Source organism: Cibotium barometz, chromosome 30 (assembly GCF_041138505.1).
Source record: "Cibotium barometz isolate CiBa-2024 chromosome 30, ASM4113850v1, whole genome shotgun sequence".
NCBI lineage: Eukaryota > Viridiplantae > Streptophyta > Polypodiopsida > Cyatheales > Cibotiaceae > Cibotium > Cibotium barometz.
The window spans coordinates 12849837-12861344 of NC_141075.1; the positions used below are offsets into that span (position 1 = coordinate 12849837).

General features: G+C 43.8%; 1 protein-coding gene across 8 annotated transcripts in view; it reads right to left on the reverse strand.

Annotated features, from left to right (window-relative positions):
- LOC147621173 (uncharacterized) overlaps positions 1-8030 on the reverse strand; it is a 54315-nt gene extending 46285 nt beyond the window's left edge. For 3 of the 8 annotated variants that reach the window (XR_015269771.1, XM_086823893.1, XM_086823892.1), the window contains exon 1: positions 4387-8025. Coding sequence is in view for 7 of the 8 variants with exons in the window: in XM_086823893.1 (XP_086680019.1) it covers positions 4387-7560 (3174 nt within the window). In the remaining variant the exon portion in view is untranslated. Of the gene's footprint in view, positions 1-4386 lie in introns of all 8 variants that reach the window. The other 5 variants (XM_086823897.1, XM_086823896.1, XM_086823898.1 and 2 more) reach the window with 4 other exon arrangements.
- Between the last annotated feature and the right edge of the window lie 3478 nt (positions 8031-11508).

Below are 11508 nucleotides of genomic sequence, written 5' to 3' on the forward strand. Positions count from 1 at the left end.
CCTCCAGTGGCCAACCACGTGCCAACCGCTAAGCTCATGTGTGCCATCAGCCAAAGAAAGAGGGTGACTTTCTGAGGCCAAAAATTGTCCCAGAGCCTCTTCCAAAAATCTGAGAGAAAACGCTGGGATAGGCCCTGTGACTACCAATGTATTGCTGCTGCTGGGGTGCCATCAATCTCTAGCATGTCAATCCTACGGCCTAGCTGCGCTTTGTATGCAAAAAAGGAGGCATCCAGAGTCTCCTCTCGATCAGCAAGATCATGCCAAGTCCACTCTCCCGGGTCCCAAGGTCGGCTCTCCCAAATCCATAGCCACCAAAGTCTCTCCCTGGCCACCTTGGCCAGCGAGGAGCGGCATTCTTTAGTCGGAATGACTTGAAGAGTTGCTATCATCAGATTAGAATCCAGCCACATGATATTCACAAAACTGCTTTCCATACCACGTTTGGATTGTATGAGCATTTGGTGGTGCCTTTTGGACTCACAAATGCTCCAGCTACCGTCAACCTCATGATGGATCGAACCTTTAAGTATGCAGGCACTTTCCTTAATGACATCATTGTGTTTAAAAGACCGAAGAGAAATACAGAAAGCATTTAGCTAAGGTATTTCAAGAGTTGCAAGAGCACAAATTGTTCCATCAATGGAAAGAAGAGTGAGTTTTTCTTAGAAGAAATACATTACCTGTGTCAAGAAAGGAGTGCGGATGGATCCAACAAAGCTTGAGGCCATCAAGAATTGGCTAGAATTGAAATCCGTACATGAGGCGCGTAATTGCCTGCAGCAATACAGTGCATAGTTCCACAAGAAAGGCACCGTTTGAGGTTGTTTATGGCAAAGTTGTATTACCACCACTTCTAAGAACTAAGGATGAGATCTTTGCAATAAATGAGTATGTTAGAGATTTGGATACGGCTTTTGCACGGGTGCGGACAGCCATAGAAAGATCAAGGGCTAAGCGGAAAAAGGTTGCAAATAAGCATAGAAGGGCGATGGAGTAAAAAAGGTGATTGGATATTGTCAAAGTTTGAGAAAGCAACGCTTCGAAAGAAGAAGGGCAAAGAGAAGGTTTATCCAAGTTGTCCAACGTTATTATGGACCTTTCCAAATATTGAAAAAGATCAATGATGTGGCTTTCAAACTAGCATTAGCCGATCATTGGAGGATTCACAATGCTTTTCATGTGAGTCTCCTAAGAGCTTATAAGGGTCACGAACCTTTGGAACCAATAAATGAGAATCCACTGGAAGTTGAAGAGCTAAAGGAAGTTCTTCAACCATAGCAAATTGTCTTTCATAAGGAAAGAAGGGGATGGGATGGCAAGCTAGAAAGTACCTTGTCAAGTTCCAAGTGTATTTTGACATCCAAGAAACCAGAAACAAAAGAGAATGCTCAAGGTTTGTATTTCACTGCAGGGAATTGAGTATTCCAAAACTCGAGGTTTGTTGTCCAAGTTGTATCCAAAAAGAGCAACTCTGTGATGTGGGCTTGGCTCTCCTCTCTTTCACTTTTGAGACATGGTTCTTCATGCGGAATGTCCTCCTCTTCTCTTGTGCTTGGCTTTGGGGAGCATCTTGCCCTCACGGTTTTCACCCTTCACATAAAGTGACCTTGGATTTGACCTCTCTAACAAATACTTCCAACCTTGCAAGTTGCACCTCTAGAGTCGCCCTCCAGCAAGAGTTTCTCAGCATGATTCTTTTCTTGTCAAGATCAACATGCACCCGTTATATGTCAAAAGACAAACACGTGCAAACATGCTCACCCTCGGGTTTAACCAGGCGTCCCCGACCCTTGGCACATGCCACACATTTACAAATATGCTCACAAGCATAAATCAAATAAACAAATGAATGCACGAACAATTCCTTGGTTTCGACACCAATTTCTTGGTTTTTGCACCAATTCCTATATTGGAGTCCAACTACCCATGTTAATGTCTGACTATGGTAGACTAACAATATTCATATCCATGTACTCAGTTCTAATTTCCTTCACTGTTAAAAAATGCCTTCATGAGATGGCTAATCCCATGACTCTTGTACAAAAGATTTAGTGTTGTTCAATCTAGAAAAAAGCAAAGAAAAGCAAGCCCTAACAGTTGAAGACAACTGTTTAATAAGTTGGGGGAATGTCACCGAAGCATTAAAATACAGGTTACTGATATGCAAAAATGCAACACACAAACAAAAAAAAGAGGAGTTGAAAAAAAAAAGTTTTGGAAAAAAAGGCGCTAATGATGTGGCAATGGTGACGTGGCACTAACACATGGCAAGATAGCAACACGAGGTCACCTTACACGCTTGGAATGATGCGACTAGCTTTTGGAATGCAAAAGATTAAAAGCTTTTTAAATACTAAAAAGAGAAGAGATTTTATTATTAAAAAGATGCTTTTTGGACTATAAGTGAGTTTAAAGTGCTTTTGGGCAAGAACTATAAATTCAGCTATTCTCTCATTGTTGAGACATGTAAAAAGACAAGAGAGCTCTCTAGCTCTAAGAACTTGTACTCAAGACTCCTCCAAGGATTTTTAACTAATAACTCAAAGGGGGGGGGGACAGCTACCCAAGGCTATTTCGACCCCTAGTGTGGTGTCTTCTCTCTCTACTTTCTCTTTTGTTTATTTTCAGATTTTCTCAAGGTTTTACGCATGAAATTGTTGTTTTCTTGAAGATAAGACAAGTACCCGTGCCACAGCCCTTCCGAAGGCCTATTTCATTTGGTAAAAGGCAAGGCTAACTTGAAGCACAAGGAATTGATATTAGCAGGCTGATGAAGCGATTGGGCCACCTGCATGCTGAAGAAAGGCCTGCAGCTTTTGGGTGACAGCTTCGGGAAATGCACAAATGGGGCTTTTTTTGTTACTTTTTTTAACAGCTCCAAGGCATCAAAATATACCCTCCAGCTAAAACCATCTCACATATGCAATGACATATCACAAGCTATGAAGCCAAAACTCTAACTCTCTCTCTCTCTCTCTCTCTCTCTCTCTCTCTCTCTCTCCAAAGCATGGAACAAAGCAGCAAGTGGCCTTTCCTTTCCATGATCTCTATAAATCTTCCTTTCCACAATCTCTGTATATCTCCCCCTCCCTCCTTCATTACGTTTGTCTCAAGGCATCGAGATATACACACTAGCTAACAATGTCTCATAAACAACAGCATGGCAAAGAAAGACAAACAAGCTTACTGGTCTTTGCTTTGTTGACAATGGGAGCCACATGTTAACAGCATTAACAACCAAACAATAATAAATATTATTGTCCAAATAGCATTACTTCCTGAAACTGGCCTTCTCAGCATCACAATATGTACTCAAGCCCAAAATATCTCACCTAACAACTGCACATTTAAGCAGGTCAAACTAGGTTCCAAAAGCCAGAAGTTATGTTCTGATCCATCTTTGCATTGTTGACATTGTGAGCATACAATTTATGCCCCGCCTTTTGGCACACAACAAAGAGCACTTGCAACCAATAGTTGAGATGTTATACGGTTCACTACCTAAAGATGGTTTGTGCGTGTCAAGACTAAAAACCCCTTCCATCTCACACAGTTTATGCTCAATACCACTCCAATTGCCAAATTTCTTGCCACTGATTCCTGCAAGCCAACACCTACAAATGCATGAAATGGGACGTTCTCCCATGCAAGTTTGCAACTACACAAAGACAAAGAGTCTAAGTGCATTTGGCTACTACCTCGGCCTGGTTAAGTTGCTATCAAAAAGTCTCGTGAAGCAACAAGGCGCTCTAAGAGGAGACTGGGAAATGGGAGATGGAAACGGACAATAGACTCTAAAGAAATGGCTTTTCTGCATTTTCGACTACAAATGAAAGAAACTGATGCCAGGACCATGAATCATTACAATGTCTAAAATCCTAATGAGTAAAAGGTCCCATAACCATCTTTGTAAGGTTTGTTTTTTATGGACGGCCAACATCTTAACCTTCAACTGGTAGATAAGGTGTATACTCAGCTAGGGGTGTTTGGGCTCAGTAGATCAAAAATTATAAAGAATTGTCAAGATACTGATTGGAATATTAGGGCAATTTTGTTCTATAGATTGTCATGATATCACACAACTTGCAATATTGAAAGTAATGTTAATGCTTTAATATGAGCTACTGAAATCAAGCCACACGAGAAGCTAAAACACAAGGAATAGTGTTGATATTTTCAGCTTGCTTCAAAAGTAGTCAACTGCACGCAGAAAGAAGTAGAGAGACTTGCCTTGGAATTCTTTTCTTTTTTTGGTCAATATTGTAATTCAGTCCGGTGTTCAAAGGACCCCAACACGCAAAGAAGGGACTGACTTTCAACTTGAATAAACCAATGCTGAACCCCTAATGAGGGAACAAAGTAATATAAGGGCACTTTTTTTACCAGGTGATTTAGGAGCTTGATTGATGGAACCGGGGCTGACTGCTCTGCATGCCCAGCACCTGTTGCAGTAGCATCCCACTTCTCCATTTGTTTTAAAAAAAGGCCCCAATCTGAGCACCAATCTTCGGGCCCTGGAAAGAGCACCAGGTAGGATGAAAAATCTGAGTCAGCGCCACCAGCACCGGACTGCAACTGGACAGACTTCACAGACTGTCGTAAACAGGGAGCGCCCCCATGTTTGCTCCTCTCCAGCAGCAAGAACTGCTGAACAACAACTGTAAGCAATGCACCTTTTTCACAGACAGTGGCAACAATGTAAGGTTTGATAAAATAGCAGACAACTATGTTCAACATCTGTCGGGATGTCATCATATGGCTTAAACTAGCATCCCGCAAATGCTGCATAAGTACACTTTCGGCTTTAGCTGGCAGATAAGCAGGTACATCTGTAAGCCTTGGCCCACACCCCGACAGGACAATCCAAAGCTCATGCAAGATTCTACCCTGCCATTGTCTATGACATCTTCGATCAGCCCATGCACTGAGAGGCATCGCCTTGATGATCGCTAAAAGCAGCCGAAAAATGCCCATCAGGTCTTGGATCGAACCATTCATAGAGAATCTTTCCTCGAAAGAGCTGCCCTGACAGAACCCAACAGCTGCCAAGATGTTGAAAAGCTGCCAGGTGAAGAGGTCAGGAACGACAATTGGAAGCAGCACGTGAATGGTGGAATGAAAGTTTGTGTGCGATCTATGTACAAGCAGGTTGTCATGAACATCCAGCTTCTCAACCAAAACTCCAAACTGTTGCTCTTGCAGCTCAAGCCCATCATGACACGTAAAGCCTTCAGTTTCCACATCTAATGCTGAGGTTGCACTGTTCACTGCGCAAAGATCCAAATCATTTTGTACCCTAGCATCACTGGTGGTTTGTTCTGAATTACAAAATTTGAGCTGTCTTCCTGACCTGTTAGTGGTTTCCTTTCCCACTTGGTCACCTTGATCACACTCCGGTTCTTCAACAAGTCCCAACCTCTGAGCTGCCTCTTCTTCCTGGATTGTAAAAGCCTGACTAACCAGCTTCTTCAGAGACCGTGTGTTCCTCTTTCGAGAAGCGTGTTCCCCCAGACCCCCATGAGCTCCACTTGCGACATTAGTATTAAGTACAACTGTGGAACCCACACTCCTACTGACATGAGCATCCAGCAAATCCAGCTGATCTGCCTGCTGCAAAACGGACCAGCTCTTCTTCCTTCTCTGTGACCTTTCCTGCAGATGCTGTGCCCCAGATGGACCATCACCATTGTCAATCCCAGCGCTGGCAGTTCTGACCAAACTGGGCTTACCCTCTCGAGCCAAATCCCCACCTATTGCCACAACAGTAAATGGAGCTTCCACTTTTTGACTGCTTTTTGGCTTCCTTGTGTACACAGGCGCTGTTTTGCCGCCATCTGCTCCATTCATGTCACCTCTACCAGCTCCACCAAAATTATCCTTGGAAACCGCAGAACTGGGGTTCTCACATGCTTCCTGTGCTGGAGCATCTGCATTGGGAGTGGCATCAGCTCTCTTAAGTGAAACAGCAGACTTACCTGAACCATTACATAATGGTTTGAAGGAACCTTCTTCAAAACGATGTCTTGGGACAGCAGCAGACAGAAAGGCATTGTCCACAATCACGCTTCCCTCTCCAACTTCGTTTTCCTGCTGCTGGACAATCTTGCCTGGTCCCAGAGCAGTAGCCCCCTCCTCGTTTGCTGGATACGCTACCACTTGTGCAGAAGTCGCCCCCTTTCCTGCCAAGGAAGCCAACTCCTCCAGAGAGGAATGAACGCCTCCTGCTGATTGAAATGGACACGGCACCTCAAGCATGACTTTATGTCTCCGGAAAGATATGCACTCTTCATCACTATCATCATACTTAATTTCATGCTTCTTGTTGCAATCATCATAATTTAAAACTTTACCTGCAAACCATGCTTTTGCATGGGGCCAATACACAACTACTCTTTTCCCAACATAATCCGCAGGTGGTAGTCTGTCTTCAGGTTCTCTTTTGGACTGTCGCCTTGGCCTCAAAACTCTTCCTTCGGGGGAAGGAGTACTATTGCTCGCCAAATAACCCCCAACTTGGGGAACCAGCAATGACGAAGAACTTGTCGCTAACTCTGCATTGCTTGGATGGGCTGCTTGATGATCTGCTGCAATTCTAATCTCAATGCCAGAACACTCCAAGGTCAGGGGCTGCTTGGAACTGCCTTTCCCGCTAGATATTTTGTTCAAATCTTGTGCTTGGGTATTCAGATCTGCTTTCCTGGTCGGTCCAGCTTTGAGGTTCCAGGCTCCCCCTGCTCTTGGGTTCAGGGATGTTGCTTTAGCTGCTTTTACAGTCAAAGACCTTGCTTTTGAGTTCGCTTTTCTATTCAATGCCGAGTCCGAAGATCCATGATTGTTACCCTCAAGACCAAGATCTGCAGTTGAATTATCTTTTGAAATCAGAGCCTCTGATTTAGGCTCATCAGGGTCAGGATATGCTTTTGAGTGATGCAAAGCCGCCGCTTTTGGGTTTGCTTTTGGGCTTCCCTTGGGTTTCAAAGTCTCTGCACTTGGGTCATGAATGGCGTCAGTAGGGGGAGACTTTGCTTTTGGAGCTGCTTTTGCGTTTGCCTTGGGATCTGCCGACCTTTCACCTGCGTTAGCGTTTATTTTTTCTTTATTTGCTTTCCCTTTTGGATTCAAAGGCTTTGCCGATGGGTCCTCATGATTGGTTTCGAGGGCGAGAACTTTTATTGGGCTTGCTGTTTCACTGAAAACACTGCCATCCCTGATTGCGTTAAGGCCCAGCTTTCTTCTCTTTGGGCGTACACCTGCTGTGTAGCGGCTGGGAAGAGACTTTCTCTTGCGAGCTTTCTTCTTACACTTATGTGCTGCACAATTTGGAGAGCTCAAGTTCAAGGGCTTACCTGTGCTGTTGCTTTGCTGGGACAATCTTGACGTGGGAGTCACACCACAGCCTCCTCCTGCCATATCTCCACTTGCAAAGAACGCAGCTTCGCTTGCAGGCTTGCCAGATGGAAAACCCAGAGCCAGGGACTTGTGAAGAAAAGAGTGAGATCTGTGAAGGAGGAGGAAAAAGTGTGCAGGTCCATGCTTATATAAAGAAGCCTTCGGCATGCATCGGAAAGACGACTCTTCTCTCAGTCGGATTGGTCGGCCTCAAGAAGAAGGCTAGTTGTAAAATCTGATATGACCCCAGATTCAATATCCGGCTTAGCTTGAAACCCCCAAATTCAAAATCCAGCTTAGCTTAATCGCCCACTGCGATCTCCTGCTTAGCTTAGTCGAAATCAGGGTCAGCTCAATGACACTTCAGACTATCGTGATAACTAGCAACTCGGGCTAGTGAGATCCAGCTGCCCAACAGAGCCAAATCGATGAGAAAGAAGGGAGAAAAGCAAGGAACAGTTTATCCAACTTGTACACAGAGGGACGGGGGAGGCCCTGCCGGGACGGTGGAAGAGAGAGAAAATCGCATCTAGAGAGAGAAGACTGGCGGAGGCTTCACCACAGAGGCCTAACGTCTCAGCCGTCCGATCTCCCCTATCCTACCAGGAGAACACTTGGGTAGCCTAACACGTGACACTAAATTACGCTTAACACCCTTGCCACGGGACTAAATGATACATTATGAATTATGACAGATCTAAGGCTGAAAAGAGACGTCGCGATCTTGCCTAATTTAGACCGTCGGATTCACGTCGGGCAAGTAAACTAGAGGTGAACTCAGGGTATGATTTTTGGGACTTAGAAAATCTTGGAGGGGTTGAGCTCAATGCAAAAGAGGAATCGAACTTAAACCATCCGTTCAAGTTTTCAACATCTAACCACTATGCTATACTTTCCAGCAGGTTGTGGAGAGTGTTTTTAAATTTAAATCTTGATTTTTGGTCCCTAGTGCACTTTCTTACCGGAAAATGTTTCCTTAGTTCACTTTTTTGCCGGAAAAGGTCTCCCTAGTTCACCCTAGTTCCACCTCGCGAGTTCACCCCTAGTATACCCTCGAGTTTACCCGCAGTTCACTCGTGGTTCACTTGGGAATCCAACGGTGTTGATCAAATCCCGCAATGGCCGCTTTATTCATCTCCTTGGTGTACTGCTATGTCGTCTTCCTATGCTTGTCTTCCATGTTCACTTTTAGCTCTTTTGCAAACAAAGTCATGCACAGCTTTGAGACAATCTCCTCCTTGCCCCATATTGTGGCCCAATGTAATACAGTTCTCCCTGTTTTCTCACCCTTTTTGTTCACAGTGTCTTGTGTTGTTCCCTTGATGTGTTGTTGCATGAAACTAGCAAATTCTTCTCTCCCTGCATGGAGAGCCAGATAAATAGGTAGCAGTTCATCGAGTGGATTTATAATAGTACTACGCACTTGGTGACTAAGACCTTTGAGACTCAATATAGACTCCATTACACCTTGAAGATTGTTGGATGAAACTAGCAACATCTCCTCTCCCTCCATGGAGAGCCACATAAATGGGCAGCAGTTCATCAAGTACTACGCGCTTGGTGGCTGAGACCTTTGAGACTCAATATAGACTCCATTGCACCTTGAAGATTGTTTTATGAAACTAGCAACATCTTCTCTCACTCCATGGAGAGCCAGATAAATGGGCAGTAGTTCATCAAGTGGATTTATAACAATACTACACGCTTGGTGGCTGAGACCTTTGAGACTCAATATAGAGTCCACTGCACCTTGAAGATTGTGGACACAGTAGTATTCCTTCATCCACCTGGTGGCCTCTTCATGAGTTACCCATTTTTTAACTTGGAATTTCACAAGCAGTAAGCCTAGGAATGTGTTCGTAAACTCCATGTCTTTAATAGTGTGAGAAATAGCAAGGCATAGAACACTTCTGTCCTTCACATCCATGTCACTATTAAAAAAAACACAAGCCAAGGGTAGCGTAGCAAAAGCCAAGGGTGAAGACACATGCCCGTAACCAACATTAGCATAAAAGAGGTGGGGATGGATAAGTAACACATGAATCAGGGGGCCTGCACACTACTAAAAGACAGATGCTCGCACATTGTGCAAAGTTCGAACCTTCCCCACATACTATTACAAAGACGTCCTCTCCTTGCTTCTCATCACATGGCTATCTCATGGACAGCCATCATCTCTAGCCTCACCACCAAAGCATACCTCTGCATGCCCTCGATGGCCTCACCATGCATCATCGTGACCCTACCTTCGTTGCTATGTTCAAAGCTTGTTGGCTGCACTTTGGACTTTGAATACGGTAAGATTCTACATGCTCAGGCCCGGTTGTGTTTTTGTGTGATCCACCCTTGTGTGCATGTATGCCAAACAGTACTTTAGAGGAATGTGCTTGATATATATGCCAAGTGTGGTGCTCTCCACCAAAGCACCACACTTGGTGATACCTTACAATCAGTGCACTCCAATTGACAACATCCCAAGAAAGAAGCCTGCCCCTCTTTAGGCTTAGCTATTTGATCAAGTTGCCTTAATAGCCAGGAGAAGCTTTGCCTGCATCTTAATTTTGTTCCTGATTTGAAAGTTTTTTTACAGATTGTGGCTTTAGTTACGAGGTTGAAGATAACTCGTGCGCACTGGAGTGGTTATAGCTCTACATTAATTAGTGATCGTGAAACAATATCACATGAGACTCGTTGCATCATCAACTCGTGCGCACTGGAGTGGTTATAGCTCTACATTAATTAGTGATCGTGAAACAATATCACATGAGACTCGTTGCATCATCAACTTGAATATTGCAAGCTGACAAAGGTAATCCTATTTTTCTCTCTTTTATATTCGAACAAACTAATGGCCACTTTCGACATGAAGGTGTATCTTTGGTCCACTTTCAATAGCGAGAGTGTTATTTGGGAAACAGGGGAAGGGCTTATGTTTATAAAATTTTGTGGAGGACTGTGCCAACTCCCCACCATACTTTATGTATGGTTTTTTTTCGCTCACACATACACACACAAAATTCGTATGACTTGAACAATGACGTGTAACTCAAATTCAGATGTGCTAACCAATCAATCATAAGCGTAGGTGTGCAATTCATTGGACGTGCCTTTAGCACCCTTTCCAAGTATGCTTACAGATTCATGTTCGTTTGAAAGTTATGGTGTTTTTTGTGCAACAGACTTTTGCTCATCTTTCATGTGCTACATGCTTTTCATGTTTTAATCCAAAAATAGCCGATTTTTGGGCTCGTCCACGTCTCAAAATAACAATACTCCAATTGTTTTTGGAGTTACTCTCTTATTGTATATCATGTTTCGTCTACTTTTGGGTACTACTTTTCATTGCTGCTTGCTTTTCGTAACTCGCAACATTTGCAGCAATTCCCCCATCATCCGCTTCAAAACAGGTAATATTAATAGCATCAAGGAAAGTACCAACAAAACATAGAGGAGTATCTTCCAACTCAGGCTTGAACACACACATCATCTACAACATCTACTGAATTCTCCATCACCTGTAGTACACACTTACGTATCTACTTTAGATTTGTGTTAGCTTTCTGAGAAAGCATGTCAACATTCAGCCCCACAACCCCTTGAATGCCAAGGCATGGGTCTTCTCCCTTTGTGTTTAACAAACTTTGATTCAAATCTATTTCATAACCTAATCCGTTTGAAGATCCAGTCATGCTAACATCAAGATTTGTCTTCCTTTCACTGATCAAAACACCAGCTTGATCCTCCTTTTCATGGACTGCTGCTAGCATATTTACATCTCTAGACTGACCTTGGAGTTGCATTTGAGACTGACCTTGGAGTTGCATTTGATCCCAATCCACTCCAAGCGTCTCCAACATAACAAGATTCAGACTCCCTACTTGATCAGTCAGCTTCTGAACCTCTTGATGCAAACCCTCCTATCTTCTACTTGATTCCACAAGCCTGGTAGTTTCCACACAACTTCCCCTCTGTACATGCATATCCATGGGCAAAGCTATCACTTCAGACCTGTCGACTACCCTCTCTTTTCCAGCTAGTTCCTGCTTCCTCATCTTCTTCCTCCACTGCTCAATAGCTAGCCTCACCGCATTATCAAAGGTGTCATGATCTTTCAGC